The 21,123-nt window shown below is 38.0% G+C and overlaps 2 protein-coding genes across 10 annotated transcripts in view; one reads left to right on the forward strand and one right to left on the reverse strand.

Annotated features, from left to right (window-relative positions):
- LOC112456476 (chloride channel protein 2) overlaps nt 1-6,986 on the forward strand; it is a 32,406-nt gene extending 25,420 nt beyond the window's left edge. For all 7 annotated transcript variants that reach the window (XM_025019031.1, XM_025019032.1, XM_025019033.1 and 4 more), the window contains 12 exons: nt 466-751; nt 1,128-1,339; nt 1,532-2,052; nt 2,156-2,390; nt 2,488-2,650; nt 2,990-3,220; nt 3,413-3,636; nt 3,707-3,889; nt 3,986-4,128; nt 4,444-4,606; nt 4,671-4,898; nt 5,039-6,986. In XM_025019031.1, coding sequence (XP_024874799.1) covers nt 466-751; nt 1,128-1,339; nt 1,532-2,052; nt 2,156-2,390; nt 2,488-2,650; nt 2,990-3,220; nt 3,413-3,636; nt 3,707-3,889; nt 3,986-4,128; nt 4,444-4,606; nt 4,671-4,898; nt 5,039-5,221 — 2,772 coding nt within the window. In that variant the 3' untranslated portion in view covers nt 5,222-6,986. The remainder of the gene's footprint in view (nt 1-465; nt 752-1,127; nt 1,340-1,531; nt 2,053-2,155; nt 2,391-2,487; nt 2,651-2,989; nt 3,221-3,412; nt 3,637-3,706; nt 3,890-3,985; nt 4,129-4,443; nt 4,607-4,670; nt 4,899-5,038) is intronic.
- Nucleotides 6,960-15,442, reverse strand: LOC112456477 (carotenoid isomerooxygenase). Of its 3 annotated transcripts, XM_025019038.1 has the most exons (11): nt 11,668-13,078; nt 10,437-10,976; nt 10,085-10,329; nt 9,865-10,011; nt 9,438-9,582; nt 9,158-9,308; nt 8,728-8,957; nt 8,459-8,641; nt 7,938-8,378; nt 7,686-7,784; nt 6,960-7,600 (listed from the first exon to the last, which is right to left on the reverse strand). In XM_025019038.1, the coding sequence occupies exons 2-11, from the start codon at nt 10,545-10,547 to the stop codon at nt 7,430-7,432; spliced, it is 1,923 nt and encodes a 640-aa protein (XP_024874806.1). In that variant the 5' UTR covers nt 10,548-10,976; nt 11,668-13,078; the 3' UTR covers nt 6,960-7,429. The 3 variants fall into 3 exon arrangements, with proteins under 3 accessions (XP_024874806.1, XP_024874805.1, XP_024874807.1); XM_025019037.1 differs by lacking the exons at nt 10,437-10,976; nt 11,668-13,078 and adding an exon at nt 15,029-15,442; XM_025019039.1 differs by lacking the exon at nt 10,437-10,976.
- Nucleotides 15,443-21,123: the final 5,681 nt, after the last annotated feature.

A 21,123-nucleotide genomic window follows, 5' to 3' on the forward strand; every position in this document is an offset into this window, starting at 1 on the left:
ATCAGCTAACATATATATTTGCGTTCCCGCTTGTCTTGTATCGTTCTTTCATAAGAAGAATTTAAATTTCTTAACGAGAATATATAAATACGTCGTCTTTATAAGCAAATAGGACTTTTAGGTAAAATCGTATTACATCACACTGTCGCATGCTCTGAAACATCGCCGTTGTCACAAAAACATTAAGAGTAACTCTAAAACTAAGGGAAAATTTGAATTAAACTCCGAATTTGACATAAATATACGCAGGAAATGTTATAAATGTCGAATGCGACGAAAATTATATTTTACAATGTCAAGGCAAATTGAGTCTCAATTAAAGCTCTATCTAATTCTATGAATACGAATTATGGACCAAAAGTGGGTCTAGAATTTGAACGAGCGAGTCTGTTGTCTCTCGTCTGCGCGTGAATCGATTAATTAGCAACCAAGCGTTCGAAATGACGCGGAATCGGCTGCCTCCAGATGTATGGTCGCTACACGAAGGACTTGGGTGAGTACGCGAAGGAAGAAGCACGCAAGCTCAAGTATCATGACAAAGCGAGGCGGAAGTATGATAAAACGAGAGCAGAGGATCTGCGGAAGTCCAGGCGGGGTCCTCTGTGTCGAAAGCTGCTGGCCCTGCTGGCTTTCGCCTGGAAACACACCGGCGCCCGGTTAGGTGAGGACTGGATTTTCCTTGCCCTCCTCGGCATCATTATGGCACTCATCAGTTACGCCATGGACCGTGGCATTTCCATGTGCAATAACGGTCAGTCTACTTTGCTTTCGGGAATAAATTTCACACCCTCGCGTGCGAAATGTCAAATAATTTTTACATTTGTTAAGTGAGAATATTTACCAAATTTTTTGATAAAAAAATTATAAAATATTTATATATAAAGTATATGTTAAATATTGTAAAATATTAAAACATTATTTTATTATTTATATATTCTCGTGAAAGATAAAAAGTTGCGAATCTCTGATGTGTGGCAAATTACAAATTATGGTTGTAAAATTCTAATTTGTGATAATTGCGAATGATTAGTGTGTCGATAGCCAGTTAAAAAAGATTTTTGCAAAAATATTAAAAGATAACGCCAAGTCTTTGATATGGCACATTAACGATGATCTCGTTTCACCAGCCAGGATATGGCTCTATCAGGACCTTACGTCGCATCCGGCCTTCAAGTACCTGGCCTGGGTGTCTCTGCCGGTGTGCCTCATTCTCTTCAGCGCGGGCTTCGTTCATATCGTAGCACCGCAAAGTATAGGCTCCGGCATTCCGGAAATGAAGACCATTCTACGCGGCGTGGCGTTGAAGGAATATCTGACCTTCCGTACCTTGGTTGCCAAGGTTAGCTAATCACGCTCGGAGAAACTTAATCCACCCGTTAAATTAAAGCTTGAGAAAATTAATTTTAAGATCGAGCGCGTGCGTGCGCGAATCAAAGTTGGATTATACAACTTTCCTTAAGGATCTTAAAAGAAACGCGTCGTAATCTCACGAAATAGAGACAGGGGCAATAAAGATCGTGATATGTCAAAGGTGATCGGCTTAACGGCGACCTTGGGCTCGGGGCTGCCGCTTGGCAAGGAAGGTCCGTTCGTGCACATCGCCAGCATCGTCGCAACGCTGCTTTCCAAATTGGTCACGAGCTTCCAGGGCATTTACGAGAACGAGAGTAGGAACTGCGAGATGCTGGCCGCAGCCTGCGCGGTGGGCGTCGCCTCCTGCTTCGCGGCTCCGATCGGCGGCGTTCTCTTCAGCATCGAAGTTACCACGGTGTACTTCGCGGTCAGGAACTATTGGCGCGGTTTCTTCACCGCGGTCTGCGGCGCCACGATGTTCCGTCTGCTGGCGATCTGGTTCCAGCGCGAGGAGACCATCACGGCGATGTTCGCCACCAGCTTCACCATGGAATTCCCCTTCGATCCGCAGGAACTCTTTGTCTTCGCCCTGATCGGCGTCGGCAGCGGGTTGTTGGGCGCCTTCTACGTCTGGCTGCACAGGCAATACGTTATCTTCATGCGGAAGAACAAGAGCATGAATAGTTTTCTACAGAAGAAGTAAGTCACTCGAAATTATGTATCAGATTTGTTTTCTGATAATTGCAATGCAAATGTCTTCTCCATGGGGTTGTGATCGAGAAACGACTGCTGTTAATTTCAGTCGTTTTCTGTATCCCGGCATCGTGTCCCTGCTAGTCTCGTCCGTGTCGTTTCCCCTTGGGCTCGGTCAATTCATGGCAGGCGATCTGAACACGCACGATCAAGTTCACGGTCTCTTCACTAACTTCACTTGGACGAAGGAGAATCTCAGCGTCGAGGAGATGAGTGTCGTGAAGCACTGGTCAACGACGTACACCGACGTTTTCAGCGGACTCCTTAGTTTCGTTTTAGTTACCGTAAGAAGATGATTTCTTTTTCACACGATTGCTTGATCGTGATTATTTTTAAATATAATTACACAATAAGAACAAGGGAAACGGGCTTTGGTTTCAGTTCATCTTTTCCATCATTAGTTCGACGGTGCCGGTACCATCTGGAATTTTTATTCCCGTATTCAAGATCGGTGCTGCGCTGGGTAGAGCAGTCGGTGAAGCTATGGCTCTCTGGTTTCCCACTGGCGTGCGTTATGGCGGAGTAATTACACCAATAATACCAGGTCTTTAATTGAATATACATACAACTGGCTACATAGAAAAAGAGAATTTTTTATTTGAAAATATCTTTAGTTTTAATGTGAAAATCTTGAAATGAGACTATATTGCGTTAAATGAAGAAAACTTGCTTAAATAAAGTCATTTTATTATATAGTTCATTGCGAATAATCGATAAAGATGTTTCTCATATTTCTGAAATGTGTCGGCCATGATGAAAATAGCATCTAAATGAATTATGGAATCGTTGGGTTAATATTTATGTTGTGCAATTTTAGTTGAGTTTGAGGAGACGTAAAATTGAGGATAGAATTAGACTCATGTCGTAAAATTGCCTCATTTAGGTGGATACGCCACGGTGGGCGCGGCCGCATTCTCCGGTGCGGTGACGCACACGATATCCGTCAGTGTCATCATTTTCGAGATGACCGGTCAGATCACACACATCGTGCCCATAATGATAGCGGTGCTGATCAGCAACGCCATCGCCGCGCTTCTGCAGCCTAGTATATACGACAGCATCATCCTGATCAAGAAATTGCCTTACTTGCCCGATCTGCTTCCATCGAGTTCAGGTACATCTTCTTTAACCCGACTTATTTTCTCTTTAATTAATCGAATTAATATTGTACGCTTATATTGTTGCTCCGCAAAGCATTTCGTTCGGAATAAATGGGAAGGTAATTATACAGTCGTAATTTTGCGGCTACGTTGCGGATTTTACATCGAAAACAGGGTACGTGATAAAAAGAAACTAATTACTGTAGGAATGTACAATGTTTACGTGGAGGATTTCATGGTCCGCGACGTAAAGTACATATGGCACGGCATCAGCTATCAAAAGCTGAAAGAAATACTGAAGGAGAATCGCAAGCTACGTGGATTTCCGCTGGTGGATAATCCGGACTCCATGATTCTGCTTGGATCGATCCAGAGATTGGCGTTAATCAAACTTATCGAGAAGCATATCGGTCGCGAGAGAAGGTTACAGGTGAAATGAGATTTTCAACACCTTAGACGATTTTATTCTTCACTTCTGTAAATTATCGTCGACGTTCCAGGTCGCGCAAAAATGGCACAAGGAGGCGGAGAGAGCGCGCGAAGAAATAGAACGACAGCTGCGAGAACAGGAGAGGACGAGGAGGCCTTCGAGATTCGAGGTTATCCCGGCACCAGACATTCTCAAGATGCAACGGCAGAGTGTTAATGATCTAACGATGTCGCCAAACAATGGCAATGATCATGTGAGTTCATGCGGATTGACTTTGACGTCAATCGTGGTTGTTCCTCTTCGTTGCTCGACTCGCACAGATTAACGTATTATTCTTCTTATGTTTCAGCACACGTACCATTCACCGGTGTTCGGATCGCAACCGAAGAAGTCGATTTTGAAGAAGACCAATTCTTTCACTCTTAAGGGATTCAGCCCGTTAGTTAGCCCGGCGGTGACGCCCTATACGACAGTTACAGGCGCGGAAAGCAGGCGAGTCGGGTTTATTCTCTCTATAGTATAACAGTTTTTTTTACATAGAAAAATATATACGGTGTACATTTATCTATTTTATCTCAATATGTTTTACAAGAAAACATATATATCACTAAACCCTTTTGTTTTCATTTTTTTCAAGCGTTTTAAAACGTATTTTTAATAAGTGTATTAGTGAAATTATTAAATAATATAAAATAGAACATGGAAAATAATGAAAACAAGAAATACGCTCTCCAGATGTACGATATACAATCAAATTTAAAACATTAAAATGGAAAATAATTATTAATGTAAAAGTGCTCGTTGCAGAATTCGTTTGGCGTTCGAGGCAATCTTTCGCAAATCCGCCACATTGCAAGACGTGGATCCCGATCCGGAGTTGGGTACCAGGGAGAGTCAGGATGCCATCAATGTGCAGTCCCACACGCCCATGCTGGCCCCGAGTCCGGCGACATCGAAGAAAGTACAATTGGTGAGCAAACATCGTCGTTTCCTCTAAATGCAATATATCAATAACGTTTGTACGTGTTAATCAGCCTCGAGAGAGAGTGATAGACATGTCGGCCGAAGATCAAAAACGGTGGGAAGAGAGCGAGATGGCACTCGAGGTAGATTTTTCGAGGTGCCACATCGACCCGGCTCCTTTTCAGCTGGTCGAAAGAACGTCCCTGCTGAAGGTTCACAGTCTCTTCAGCATGGTCGGCGTGAATCACGCTTACGTAACGGCCATCGGCAGGTTGGTCGGAGTTGTCGCACTGAAGGAGGTACGGTGCACGATGATACAATGTTCTCCAGTCAAGATCGCCCAATTGAAAATTGACAGACAGATATATGCCTTGACTGGGAATAAAAATTATAAAAGGTCACTTAATTCATAAAATTTCAAATGGATTTTATTTTGCAGTTGAGGAAAGCTATCGAGGATGCGAACGCCGGTATCCTGCCAATGCATCTCGAGTCGCACATCGCCGAGTCGATCTCGAGCCTGGCGAGAAGCGAGACGGACATAGAGAGCAACAAGAACATCAACGCGATAAATTCTATAGGTTCCTGCGAGGTGGACTGCGAGAAAACGGACAAAATCTGAAGGCTATGCCGTGTCGAGACGAGCGAAAGCTTATATTGTGATAGCCGCGTTGCCGTTGTCGCGTGACGCGGCCCGAATAATGCGAGAGAGCCGTGTTTTATCTAATACTTTCCTTTCCTCCTTCTTTCCCTTCCTGGTCATTCGCGCGATTCGAAAGCGACTATGCGTTAGCCGTTATGCGCGAGTAAAGCCCGAACTACGTCTATCGTGTAAAGTTCATCGTAAGCGATCGTAACGCTCGTCGTAACAGCTCATCGTATGAGTTGACTCAATTTGAAGCGGTACGATAGATGTGTAGATCTAGTTTAACGCGTAACGACACTCTCTCAAACACTTCTCTCGTACTTAAGCCTAAGGTGAGCGTAATAACACTAATAACGAAAGTCTCGAGGAAAGACACGAGTGCGCGAGATAGTATTAAGCGATGCGACTCCGTTTCGGAATTTCCTATTCTTTTTTAACGTATAATGTCGTACGATATTAAGTGACACGACCGTCCGCGTCGGTCGCGTTCGTGCGCGAAGATTATTTTTACCGGATAGATAGATAGATGGATTCGTACAGAGATGAGATTCGTTTCTCGACAGATGTTTTACGTGGAAATCGTTTTATCGAGAAACATCGAGGAGAGAACGTATGTTTTCCCGTTGTATATTTTAATTAGGATAATGCGCGTGTTTTTACACGTTTGCATGATGCACGAGAATGGACGCGCGAGGTCTGGACCGGAACCAGACTGTGAATCTTGGTCGAGCCGAGAGTACGCGCTTACGAAATACGCTATGAATCGCGAGTCTATAATATCGTTACTGTCACAAGCGACAAAGTAAGTTTTTTAAACGGCTGAACGGGTCTCTCGACGGAGCGAAAGTGATTTGTAGTGCCAAAAGCAGCAACGGCGACGGCGACGCCGACGCCGACGCTGCGCTTCCCTCGTGTGATGAAACGCGTGCACAATTCGACCTAATGATAATTCCACGTACGAGATCATTTGTGACTCCTACATCGACGCTCCTCTAGCTAGTAAGTATCTGACCATGGTTGTGCCAGACTATTATTTATTAATATAATTTTTAATTATTGTCAAATCAAGTACGCGAGAAAATCACCGCGTTGTAGATTGAACTTAGCAATTCTCTTCCATTCTCTATACGATACTTAATTTAGAAGCGGGGCGAGAAAGATGCCTCGGTTGCACATTGGATTTCTTCTAAGAACAATTCTAGTTTGCGTTTATTTCCATATATAGAATACGTTTAGAAATTATTTGACTTGAAAATCGAGTGCGGCTTTCGCTTGTGTCATTAAAAATCCCGTTGACGAACATCTATCGCGAGAATTATATTTTAACGAAAGTCGCATTTCGGATGTATCAGAATGAAGAGTGTTTTCTTCTAATTTACTACTAGGTTAATTAGGATGTTACAGGCATAAGATTATGTATATCACAGTTACTATTCCGATAGTTTCTCATAGTGCAATTGAGACGATGTTGTCTACACCGAACTTTGTATTAATTGTTATTGCTACAGTCCAGAGAATGGCTTTAACGTCATTTTCATATATCGCCACTCGAAGGACCGCGAAAATTTTTAACGATATTTAAGATATTTTACATTTTACATTCCATTCGACTAGATTCTCATCTCGTTAGATTGTACATACATTTATTACGCCGCGTATTATTGCATCGTATAAGATGATGCTGTCCGCCGATTGTAAATAATTGTGCATCGTGGAAAGACATTAAATAATTTATTACATTCGTGTGTTTGACAATATAATTATCAGCGCATTCACAAAGAGAATATGAAGAAAATGGAGAAAATTAATGAAAGATTGTGTTCGATCCATCAAGATAGTGAAAATGTGATTCAAGATTCGCTATCGGCTCGGTAACCGGTAGATTGAAGAGTTGATAGATGAAGATGTATATATAATCAGCATATTTATACTTATATTTATATTTATATTTAATTTATATTTATGTTTATGTTTAATTTATTTTAAAAGAGATGGGAGGAGCAGGAAAGGAAAAATTTCTTCGCGATAAAAATAATTTTCTGCATCGTAACGCCTTTTATAACGTCATGATGAATTTAAACTTTAAGTCCTTAATACTTTAAATCCTCGAAAGAGCTCAAATGAGTCTTTCTTTCGCTTAATTTAATGATATACTGTTTGATTGACAGTCTCTTTCGCATTCGGTTACTTGTCCAGACTGAACCAACCGTGCAGACATTTAGGAACTGGTCCCGGTGTGTTGAAGGTAGCCCTCGCGATTTCCGTAAATGTTACAGCGTCCAAGATCAACAAACCGACTTGAGTCTCCTTCTCCGCCCAGACGAGCGAGCTCACAACCACCCCGTCGTCCTCGTTCTAAACAGAAAAAGAGCAAAAGAAAAGTAAGTTGGCTCCTCTCTTATTTTTTCGAGCAAATACTCGCGGCATATTCAGTTGATACCTTTCCATTGGGATTCGGCACGAAAATTGGTTCGCTTGGGTAAATACCATTTTCCTGCCATAATTTCTTGGTTTTTCGGACGGTGTCGACTTTGATAAGCTGCGAATAAAATTTAATTTTATTTTTACAGAGTGAAATGTCTTTGAGACATCTCGTCGCATTAAATTATGTAACAAGGGCACAGACTCGCAGCTCTTTAATCGAATACGCGCGGTATATACTTTACTTTAGAAGCTCGTGGAATGCACTTACCGTTCCAGGATTTTCCAGGTCCATATCGCAGGAGATCGCGTAGAAGTACCGATACTCTTTGCCGAGATGTAAATCCGTGTTTATCCGCGGAGTCTCGCAACCGACATCGCAGAGAAGCTCTGGCTTCACGAAAATCCTGCCGTCGTGAAGTCGGTGAGCGGTCGGTTTCCTCAGCAGAGCGTTTTTGTGCTTTTTTTGCCAGTACTTAGCTCTGCTGTCGTACGCAATTTCGTCCGCATTACTGTTGATGTCATAGCTCGGCCTACGATCGACAGACTCGCCGTTGACACTCTGTGACACCTCCATGCTCTGATACACCGTTTTAGTCGCGATGAGATTGTGTTCCGGTAGCGTGTCTGAGCTCGGTTTCTTCATCGGAAGTACGAAACGAAGCGGTCTGGCGCGGAACAGCTTCGAGAAATCGGGGTTTCCATGCATACTCTGCGTTAATATAAATATCCGTTAAGAATAAAAGCATCATTGCACTCTCGCTGCGCGTCTCGATCTCACGAATATCTTACTTTCATCGCGTCGATGTACATGTACTCTAACATCTTCGGGTTACGATAACAGCACACGTCTAGAACGACGTACTCCTTGTCGTGAGTCTCGAACTGATTGATAATGTGTAGGTAGAAAAACGTTTCCGCGACGAACGTCTTCACCAGTTGGCCCGTCTCCCTCGAGATCACGTGGATGAGAGTCTATAATAGTAACGGGAACATCAGCCTTAATTTGGTAATGACGATTTAACTTGCTTAACGATTTAATTCTTCCAATAAATACGTACGCTTTCGTTATCGTGCCACTTAAAGGAATTGATCATTGGTTCTTGTTTGAAGTGGCTCATCGTCATCTTGACAAAAGAGATCGACAGTGGTTGTTCCACAATGATGAAGAAATTCTCGGTGATGCCGAAGGTGTGCATGTATGATGGATTCAGCATCCACCTGCTCGGCACACTGGTCACGATCGTCGCTTGATCGAACATGGAGCGTTCCTTTTCTTTTCCAGAATTATCTGAGATAATCACACTCGACTTTACCAAAGACTTAATTATTTAATTTAAAATATTATAAACATAAATTTTACTACTTAAAATTATAATTTAAGTATTTCAATATCTAAAATTAATTTCTTGGCCATTGATGCAGTAAACATCCCAGTTTCTTCTTTCAAAAATTTCTCTTTATATTATATTACAAAAAAGAATGTCTTACCAGCAGTCGCGCTACTAGGAGAGAAGCGTACGACGTTGTATCGAGGCCCCGTCGGCGTTACGCTTAGTCCTACATTATAAACCGTACCGTCGGTCATAACGTGAGGATGTGAGGTGTGATTTACGATGTTAACGTGCTCGGACACATTTACCTAAAATAGTTTTTGCTATTAGAATTTATTATGAATGCCGCAAACTGATATTAAAAATTAAAGCTGATACTAGAAGCTGAAGTTGATCATTTAAGTTTAAAGCAAAAGATATGTGACAAGAACATTTACCCTGTTTATCGTCTCTAAATTCTTCGGATCGATCCTGTGCATCACCGGCGCTTCCGTGAACGTGTAATATTCGTCACCGAACGGGTACACCGAAATCATGGAATTGTCGGATAGTGTTTTGTTCGGATTAAACACTGTGGCCACTCTGAAAAATCATTGAAAAATAATTTTATAGAGAACTTGCAAAAAATCGGAATGTTTCCATGCAGAACTAAAAAACTTTGACGACAACGTATGATTTTTCGCAGTTTTCGCGGATTCTCACTATTTCACGATTTGTGAAGAGACACAGGAATACAATATATTGCCAATTCAAGCAAATTGACCGAAAACTTTTTTTTATATAAAATAAATCATGCGGGGTCCTTCATGTTTTAATCAAGATTACTTCTATTCGCGTCGCATTCTCTCTTTTACTCTTACTTACCTGTGGAATATAGTCTGACAGGGATCCGGCGTCGCGTTCGTACCGAACTCGTTGAAGACTATCCTCTGAGCTGCCATGTTTCTCTTGTACACCTCAGTTTGGACGAATCGCCGCTGATAGGTGACCTCACCGTCCGCGATACCGAATCTGCACAATTTATTTGTGTCAATAGAAAGATTTAATTGTCAACTTTTTATTTGATGTAGCGTAAAAAATATACCTGTGTAGCAAGGCAGAGCTGTCGAAGAGATGCTGATAGCGGTAATTGCCCACTTTTAGATTGCCCGGGCCGTTTCGCAGCAGGGTGCCCTTCAGCCATTTGGGGATAGCGCCGGTGATCTCGGTCGATCGTAGAGGCTCGATCACTTCCTTCTCGCAGCTTCTCATCCACACCGAGGTGTCGCAGTTGGCGTAATAATTCCCTTCCGCATCAGGTGATGTCTCATTTTCATTTATATCATCATGCTGTAAAATGATATTAATGCAAATTGACTTTTATTTGAGTAAGTTACTTTTTATATTCGCTGTTATCTGCGATACTTTTGAGCGAAGAATCATATGAGGAGACTTACATGAAATTTTGATTTCAACTTTCCACATTTTGCGTGCTCGAAATTATTTAGCACGTTTGATGTGTGGGACAACGACTCATTGGACGATGTTACGAGATTTACACATTCCATGTTGTAATTATTTTTTTTTTTTTAATTTGTGAAGGGTGAATTTAATTATGTTTAATGTGTGTAATTAGAGCGAGCTTCAAATTGCGCGATATTTCTTTTAATTTTTATTTTATTTACATTTACACATTACATGAAACTCGTTCACTTTTTTAGAACTTTTTAGAACGACATATCTTATTGTTCAGAAACTTTCAGATTCGTCCAGCAATATTGTATACTTCACTACCGATTTAGTATCCAATGCGAAAAGCGATCACTGATGCGTAATAAAAATTTATAACCACGTCAGATTATAATTTTAACGCAATGTTTCAGGTTTTAATATATCACGCGTCCTCTTCTTTCTTCTTTTCTTCGTTATTCACGATGATGTTATCCTCGATCGCCAATTTCGAGACAAATGGTCTCAAGATCGTCTTCTTCTTCTTCCTATATGTAATGGAATCAAAAGCTGAAGTCGATACGGCCAGGAGCAAAGATCCTTGAGCAATGTTCAAATTCTACTTTGTTACGTGAGCCTCTTATCTTTAGATCGATTATTAGGAGTATAGTTTGATAGAGAACCCATGCCTCAGCAGAGAAAATGGACGTTCTGCTAAATAATTTATATTTGAACTTAAGCTAGAGCTTTGGCGAGTAAAGGGCGCTACCAACAGGAGCCTCGTTGTCATTCTTGCATATATATATAAACCGTGATAACATAATCTGTGAATTTTGAGAATAGAAATTTAAAAATAGAATAGCTTAATTTAGTCGGGAAGCGACTGAAGGTGACATAATTAAATCAGGAGTAAACGTTTGAGATTCGTGACTGAAGAAGCAGTAAATCGGTAGGAGAGAGATCCTATTATTCATAATAATGGAACGTATATATGCCTAAGCTGTGCTGTTGTGAACTGTTTAAAGGTAGGAGTAGTTTTCAGGGAACAATGAATTTTTCAGAAATAGAAGAGCCTGCGACTGACTCAAGTTCGAAACAAAATAATCGAATCTTATCTTGAGTGGACTCTCTCTAGTTTCAGCAAGCATGACGTTGGTAGGGGTAGAAATTCTGTAGTCAAATGCTGAACGAACCGTTGCAACTTGAAATTTCTCCAGTTGAGAGAAAAGAAAGACTTACAATTAATCGTTATCATCACGAATCGACGAGAGTATCTGGTGCACTCTTACGTGGGTGAAATCCATCGTTCGCGGCACAAGTTCTGACTACGAGTGGCGTCGCGATGCGCAGTTCTGCTGACCTTAAAGCGACGTTACGCTTGGGACGTTGTTTTAATCCGATTTAACGAGCGACACCAGTTGATCGAAGCCTTTGATCGGCTCTCTTATATGCGTCATTCGTCTGGCTTATTGCATTCGCGTGGAAAACCGCGACACGTGAATGGGGATCGGACACGTGATCCACTTTCCGCATTGGATTGAAAGAAGCACTCGAAGACAAACAGATTTCGAGGGAAAAATCGCGTTGCAGATTATATGCTTTAACGTATTATTATTATTATTATTATTATTATTATTATTATTATATAGATATATCATATAATATATATTTTTTTCTTATTTTTGTTTATAAAACATACTACTAAAGTTTGTACGGAAAAACCTGGGGCGCCTTATGTATTATTATAATATATATATGTTAGTGTTATATATATAGAGGAAAGTCCCCTATTATGAGATAGGCTCCTAATATGCGAGGTTTCTGCTAAACTAATAGGCCCTATCTGTTGGTTCCACCATGAACTTATTGCCTTTGGGGTAAAACCTATTTAGTGAAAAATTCATTGTTTGATCGTGCGTGTAGTCGTTGCAGAGAAAGAAATTGTGAAATTGGATGTTGTCAAGTGTCATGGATATGAGTATTTAAACCTTGTTTATTATATAATTAATAAATATTTGGCAATAAGTTCTGCATGCAGCGATAGAGTAAGGTCGTATTAATAGGAAAATACGGAATATGTTGAGTTGCTCAATTTTAGAGATTAGATTTGGTGATCGTGAAACCGCAAAGCGTGGTACTCGTAACATGAAGATACTCAGGGTACTCCTGGGTTGCTGGAGTATGAAAGTTATTGTATAGTAATAAAAGAAGAGAAAATATATTAACGTTAAGGGAAGGTTTATACGAATTTATAAGACTGTGCTGACCTTGATTTGAGAAGGAAGGCTGGAGGGGGGAGATTAGGTACAATATTGAGTACAAGTGGGTTTACGATTGTTGCAAATATGCTTCTGCATCACATGTGTATTTGAGAAACATTAAATAAAGGTTTTTAATAGTAATACTGATGTATTTTGCACTTTATTAGCGATTTCCCGGGGTCCCTCATATTAGGAGCACACTTTTGCGATTTTGCCGAAAGCTCATTTTTCACATTTTTCTAATTTTCAGCAAAATTAATATTTAAATTAAATTTTACATTTCAGCATCTTAAAGCTTATTAAATTCCCTTCAAAATGACCTACTATATTTTTCAATTCTGCCCATAGACTTCCGGCAGTCACACAAAATAATAGATATGGTATCTCATAATCGGGTACTTTCCTCTATGTATATACATGTATAATGATAAAAGGAGAAAAAATATACATATTCCTTTGCTGTCTACATACGGGACTATTTTGCAATAATATCGATTAAATTTAGCCAAAAGATCAAGAATCTATTCGTAAAGAAAGAAAGTAATACGTCAAATTAAATTGAATTACTTTTTATATCGTATTTGATACTCATACGTGGACCAATTTAAAAAATTGGCAAGTTTTTTCAACAATTACATAAGAGAACGCAGTAGATGTATATAGGTATATCTACGTGCCAAGACTTTGCAAACTGCACTACAATATTTATTTTCGATAAAACAATTAAAAGGTCAAAATTAAAGGAACCCGTCTTGTTTTTGTCTTCATTTTTGCGTTACATCTTGTTACTTATAATAGATATTGAATTATTAACTTCTTATTAAAATACGGTAAAATAAACGGAAAAATAGATGTGAATAAATTTTCTAGTTTATCGACTACACATGTTACTGCAGATCGTGTCGAAAGATAATCTGCAGAGGACACCACAATTCACAATTCGCAATTGCTGCTTATCTCGATTTTTTCTTCTGTGATATGATAAATTAAGTTTAAATTTTATAAGATAGATAGGATCTGACTAAATATACTCTAACATGATAATACCAAAGGCACACATGCTTCTTTCGTCATTCAGCTTAATTACAGTTTACGTTACTACAATTCAATTAAATTATATCAGGCAAAGTTATATCAAGACTAGATAATTTCGAAAAAATGCAATTAAAATTTGACAAATATTTAGATTAACTGACCCACACTTCAACTTTAACCTTTAACTCGTACAATTACAGACCTCGTTTCATATCCGAGTCAAGATCCTGATGCCGATGGATCTCACTTTTTGGATGCAAATTTTATTTAATAATTTTTTAATGAACAACGAGCGACAGCAAAAATCTTTTGTATATTACTCAGGATGATAAGTTTATGACAGCATATGTCAAGGTCAAAATCATTGGAGATGGGTTAATTAATCTAAAGATTTACGAAATTTTATAAGATAATATTTGACCAAATATGCTCTTTCCTTCTATTAACAGTTATAATTAAGTTATATCAGGCAAAGTATACATCAAGACTGGATAATTTCGAAAGAACGCAATTTATTTTTTTTGGCGCAATAATTATTGTGCAACGAACATGAGATAATTTTTTTTTAAATTTATTTCAAACTGTGTTTTTTATCGAATTTTTTTCCCGTTCGATGTTTCACAACTAAATTATTGTTATTAATGAAATAAAATTATTATTGATAGAATTAATCAAATAAATTAGCGCAATTTAGTCACTCTAACATGACATATTTAAACTACGCATACGCACATTTCAACATAGTGCGTCAACATATAGTGTTTTTACTCGGATAATAATTAATCAGCCGAATCATTATTCATCAATGAAGCTCATTAGTTATTGATTCAGCGAAGACGATTGATTTACGTTCTATACGCTTCTCCATTATTTTCTGCACTTTTCAAACGCAGAAAATATACCTGAATAGATTCAAGACCTATATCTCTTTAGACATCAACAACTTTTGGGATGTAACTTAAAAAAATAGATATAATATAGATCTTTGAATTTTATATATCATGAATTTCAAAGATCATTGTTGTTTGATCTCGCTATAAGGCCCATGTCAATTGTCTCAAAGATTATTTTTACATAATTTGATAAAAAAGGAAAAACATAATTTAATCAAAGGGACTTAACAGACATTTACATACATTTTTCCACAACATTTTACATTCAACAAATGTGTAAAATGTCCTTTTACAATATAAATGTATTTTTATACAAACAGATGTAGACCTAACGGGTTTTTTATACATAGGGCTAACATCACGTCTGGTCCTTTTTTCTTTATTCTTTTCTCCCCTCGTTTTTATACTTACCGGGAACAGATCTTTAATATCGTACAACACAGGTAGCGGCTTGGTATTTTTCATTGTGAAGCAAGCCTTGAACATCTTGGTAGGAAACGTGTGACGCGCAAGAAGGACGAATACTGACGACGACACCGCTCTTGGTCGAATTCGCATTGAAAAGTTGACCAAATTCCAAAATTATTGGCGATATTGCTATGTTACCGTTGCACAGTTCTGCTGACCTTACAGTTCTGCCGACGTTACGCTTTGGATGTTGTTTTAATCCGATCTAACGAGCGACACCAGTTGATCAAAGTCTTTGATTGGCTCTCTTTGTATACGTCATTCGTCTGGCTTATCGCATTCGCCGTTGCGCAGAACTTTCTTTCTTTCCTCTTTCCTCTTTCCCCTTTCCTCTTTCCTTCTTCCTCTTTCTATTTCCTGTTTTCTCTTTCAGAGTTTCGATTTTCTTCTCCTTCCTTTCTTGAACGCTAAAACGAAAGAGAAAAGAAAAGTAGTAAAAAATACAGGAGTATCGAAATGGAAAAGACATGATCTCTTTTACCGAGAAAGGGTTTTGCAAGAAAACATTCCTGATAAAATGAAATAAAAGAATCGGGCTCGTGTGTATTAAAACAATGTGAAAAGGTCAAGGGCCAATAAATGAGCAATGTATGTTAAAATAAAATTAAATAATTTATTAAATACTAAATATAAATACCATGAAACATTTTGATCTACACTAAATTTTTATTCATTAAAATTTTCAGCTATTAATTAAAAAATGAATACAATAAAAAAGTTGAAGCCACATAGAGTACATAGACAATGCAGTGAAGAAAATAAAAGATGAGGAACAGAGATCAGGTCAATGAAACACTAAATTAACAATCAAAAATAGTTTAAAATATTAATGAAATATTATAATAAACAATATAAAAATGTTATGTAAAATACGCCAATTATAGTGGATCAGCAAGAAGTTACATCGCGTTTGAAAGCATTATAAAATTAAGCGTAGTGACATAATAAAAGTAACAATCGCAAACATATTTTTGAAGTCGAGTTTTAAAACAATAAACAATGATTAAATAAATGTAATCAAAGGTTGAGAAATCCATAACTGATTCTTCGTTTGGAGGCGAGAATAAATCGAGCAACAAAAGAATAAAAAAACAAATAGGGCATAAAACTGTTTTCAGTTTATTTCTTTGAAATCATTCCTGATAATCTAGATAAATGAAAATTTAATATATAGAAATATATGTATTGTATATATTAAATTAATGAATATACATATAATAGTAGATAATATGTTATAAATTTGATACGTGGAAATGTGCTGAGAACTGGACAAATATAGAGATAAGATAAATAAAAATAAATCTATAACCGCATGTTTGTTGAAGAGTTTATTATCAATGCAAGTCTCGGAGCGTAAAGCGTGGGAGATTTCGATAATAATTATATATATCCATTCATGCAGGCCAAAATCATTGCAACGTATACGTGGCACTTTTGACGTTTATTAAGTAACCATTGTCATTCGTGCGAGCGCGCGCGACATTCGGTGGTTAAAATCGATGAATTCGACGGTTAAAATACTTAAAATCGCTATCGTTCAACGACCGGATCGAGCCTTTGCTCGAACATTGCTTAATCAGCCTGATTACTTTTGCAGTACAAAATAAAACATAATAACAATGCCGTACGCGTGCCGACTCACGGAGTCGCGATAAGAGAGACGACAGCCTTGACGTTGTGCTTGCACAAATAAAACTTTGAATATAGGTCATTTATGTTTAATGGTAAGTGGAAGTAATTAATTGCTGTAATTACTGTTTGGAATTGATCAGTACTAATTCTTTATTATATTCATTCTTTTTGGTACATCGACAATTGGAGATAGTAATATTTACGATTACTGTAATTACTGTAATTTGGAATTGATTAGTACGAATTCTTATTCTAATTTTATTCTAATATTCATTCTTTTTGGTAACATCGACAATTAGAGATATTAATGTTTACGATTTTTTTTAGCATTTCTACAAATAGTACAATAAAAATTTAGCAATAGCGTGACAATTTCTTTGAATCGAAAAAATACAACTGAAGACAACTCAAAAAATGTCTATTATTTCCGATTGTTTGACACCCCTTGACAGTAAAATCTGATAAAAAATCTGGTATGATAAAAATATTGAATAAAGAACGTCGATGTAACGCGCGTCGACGACGACGATCGGAAACCTCGAAGAGATAATCGATGTTCGAAGGGAAAGAACGTATACCGAGCGTTATATTGATTTCTCTTTTAGTTTAGTCTCCTTGTGCCAAAACTACGCGAGAGACTTACGAGTCCAAGCAATACGTAGGTATTCGATTTCACGCGTGCAAGTACGCCACGAGCGACACGTGAAGCCGGACATCTAGATCAAGCGAACGAGCGCGAATAAGCGCCAACAAACGTTTTGCAAATTGTTATATACGTGCTTGTTCGCGCTCGTTTACTCGCGCCTCACCGGCCTCGCCGGCCTCGCTCTGGCCTGTCAGATCCGCGGGCTGTTTCGCGCGGAACGCGGCAGCGCCCATCCGGCCCGTCCCTTTAACGCGCGAAATGCACATGCTCGCACCACGTGTTACTCACGTGCTCGCGACGCGAGAGGCATGTCGCGTGAGCGCGCACGCTAATAAAATCGAATTAGTGCCGCTACGTACCCGGTGGTTGGAAAACAATGCGGCCCTCCTTTCTCTCGAGGCGCCCGCGCCCGCGCCGTTACGGAGCGCCTCGTTAGAGAACGTCCCCTCGGCTACCGCGGGATTCGTTTCCGCGGCGATTTGCGTTTGCATAACCAGCGAATCGATAGAACGTGGATAATGTCACGTCCGTTTTTGGGTCAAAACATTTAAGTTATTTACCCGGGATTTGGACCAGGTTGCGTGATTAATCCAGTCCGAAGAGGTCAGATTTGTTTATTAAATTAAAATTTAGAAAATTTACTATTAAATCCAAAGGGTTTAATTTATATGGAATTAAAGTTTGAGTTTTATTGGAATGAGAATTAAAAGAAATCCTATTGCTACACACACACACACACACACATTGCACACACACACACACACACACACACACACACACACACACACACACACACACACACACACACACACACACACACTCCTTGGCAGCGACAGGTAAAGGAAGGAAATCTTCCGTTGCCACACTCTTTGGCAGCGACAAGAATATCAGGAAATTACTGTTGTCATGCTCTTTGGCAGCGACAGTTAATTGAATTGTGAAATTAAAGGATATTAGAGTAAAATTAATTTTGAGAATTAAAATTAAAATTACTTTTATTCAGGGAGAATATGTTTACAATTTTTGTTTAAAATCTAGTTGATACGATATGATTAATTGATATGATTTTAATTTTCTTGTTTACAATTGTATAGTTAAGATCCTGTTTTAAAGATTTGTTGAAGTTAAGTGTATAAGTCAGAATTTGATATATTAGCTCGCATAAAGACTGTCGGTAGATTAGGTTATGAGCACAGGAAAATAACTAATTGTACGATGATTTTTCGCGCTTATTCATACTCAAGTGGTAAGAACCTCCAGCGCGACCTTCTCAGTACTCCTTTGTCTTTGTATCTTAAAGGAGGAGAAAGGTCTTATCACTAGGTGTAATTCTATGCGAACTGCGAACCGCGGTCTGAGAACCATCTCTCCATCAGAAATCGGATAATTAATCTTTTAACATTCCTGGCTATTTTAAGACTGACAATGAGTTAAATTTTGCTCGCATGTAACAATAAGTAGAAATCGACTTGAAAAACCAGTATAATTCATAACCCTTCGTGGTCAACATGACCCCAACAATTTTTTAAAACAGAATTACACTAACTCCAAGCTTTGAAACGAACCTTATGGTGCCGAAAATTGACATTTCTTACAAGTCTTTCTGACAGTTCGTTAGACCCGGAGAGAATTGCTTGTTCACTTTTTTCGAAACTTATCCACTTTGTATTGCAAAATAAATACCTTTTTTGGAACATACACTGCCGTACTATTTTTTTCCAAAAAGTGTCACATCTTATGGGTACAGTTATAAATTTTTAGCCAAAAATATCAATAATTTAAAAGTCTTTTTTTATGTACTTTAACTTTGCGATTTTTTTCAATATGTTAATATTAAATTATTAATAAAATTATTGTTACGGCAGGTTTTACAACATTTCAAGAAGGTTCAGTCAATTTTTTCAAGTCAAAATAATGAAAACTGTAAATATGACAGCCGATTAAAGTCGCTAAGGTCGTTTTGATCCCGGTGTAACCATCATGAAACTGCAGATAAGTGTGACCACGAAGGATTAAATTAGCGACGGTTTAATTTTCTTTTTTTCCGGCAGTAGTAACGACGGTCTTTTCGAAATTACTTATTTGTAAAATACCGTTATACTTATTATACATATTATTACACTATATATTTATTTACTCACATTTATATTTTCGTTATGGGTCAACGTCTCTCCGTTTTTTAGATTCTCTGTTATGCGGTCTTATACGTTCTAGATGCTGTTCCTCTTTACTTCAAATGCACTTGTTTCGCTTTTGCACTTTCTTCCTTTAATTTGGATGCTTATATATGTACATAAAGATCTTGAAATGCAGAAGGTGGGGGTGCCCTGACCTCATGGTCTTTGATAGATAATTTGACCAAATTTTATCACTTTGCGTAATTACGTTTTAATAAGGAAAGAACGTTTTGCATATATATACATATACATATATATATATATATATATATATATATATATGTATATGTAAATATTTTTTATTGCTACATCAACAATCCATCACAATATTTACTGATGTATACTATTGATTGATATTTGATAGATTATCGTTCGATTATTTCGCTCTTAAGCTATTGCCTAAAGATTTCCTGAAGAAAAAACAGAAATAGGCACATATATCTCAAATTTAAAAAAATTGTGAAAAAGAGAAACGTTTTTTTATCACAAAATTTAATTAGGTTAAACAGGTAAATTAATTTTATAATATTTGACGTTATCTTTGGAGTTGTCCTTCAAGGCCTTTCAATTACGCACAATAATTCCCAACAGGTGAAAAGAACGCATAAAATCGAGAAGACAAGCGGTGCAATATTAAATTCCAATTGCGCGGTAAACATTCATTTTCACGAAATATTAAAGTATAAAAATATACAAGACTTTGGAGTAAATGATGAAATCAAACAATTGTGATATTTTATTTTTATTTTTACACACCGACCATTTTTTTATACGATCAACGAGTAACTCCGGTACATTTTTACAGTGAAACTTTTGAAAATCAAAAATTTCATTTTGAAAAGAAAAAATTATAAATTGTTTATGAATTTATTTATTTTTATTTTTTAATTACACATGTCACCGTAGCGATGCTGGGTGGAGTGATGCATATTATGAATGTTATCGTAGCGATAACAATGGAGTACAAAGGGTTAATCATTCATGATATATAAAATTCGAGACTTTATTTTTGTAATGTATAATTTAAAAATTAGTGATTACATATGTTTAAAAAAATAGAGTTTGGATCTGTTTGGGTGTTTTCTGCGCTTGAAACAGGAGGAAAAATAGCGGAGAATTAAAATCGCCTTCGCTGAATCGATAATGAATTCAAGTGATTACTTATATTATCCGAATAAAAACGTTGGCTTGTGATAACATTCCGGTAACACCCGGTATATTGAGATATCGTACAATACATTTCAGAGACACGCGCTCGCTTTCCGCTCTTTCATTTGGCGTATTTGTCTCGCGGTGGGCGGCTTTGCCGTAACGAGGCCCCATCCCATTCCTAGCAATGAGTCACGTTCACGAGCGTCCATTTCTATTCTTTTATCGAATTGTTTACTCATCGCGTTAACATGATTGCCGCGGGACGATTAATTAACAGCGTCCCTTCGTCGCGCGCGTCAATCCGCTGATTAATGGTAGAAAAAAAAAGAAAAGTCCGTTTGCTTCCTTTTCTCTGTGTTTCATAACAATTGAAGTTTAATATGAAAGTAATTGCGCGCGCAAGCATCTCTAATATAAAAGAAATATGATAA

This window comes from Temnothorax curvispinosus, unplaced genomic scaffold (assembly GCF_003070985.1).
Source record: "Temnothorax curvispinosus isolate PA1 unplaced genomic scaffold, ASM307098v1 QBEX01006881.1, whole genome shotgun sequence".
NCBI classification, from domain to species: domain Eukaryota; kingdom Metazoa; phylum Arthropoda; class Insecta; order Hymenoptera; family Formicidae; genus Temnothorax; species Temnothorax curvispinosus.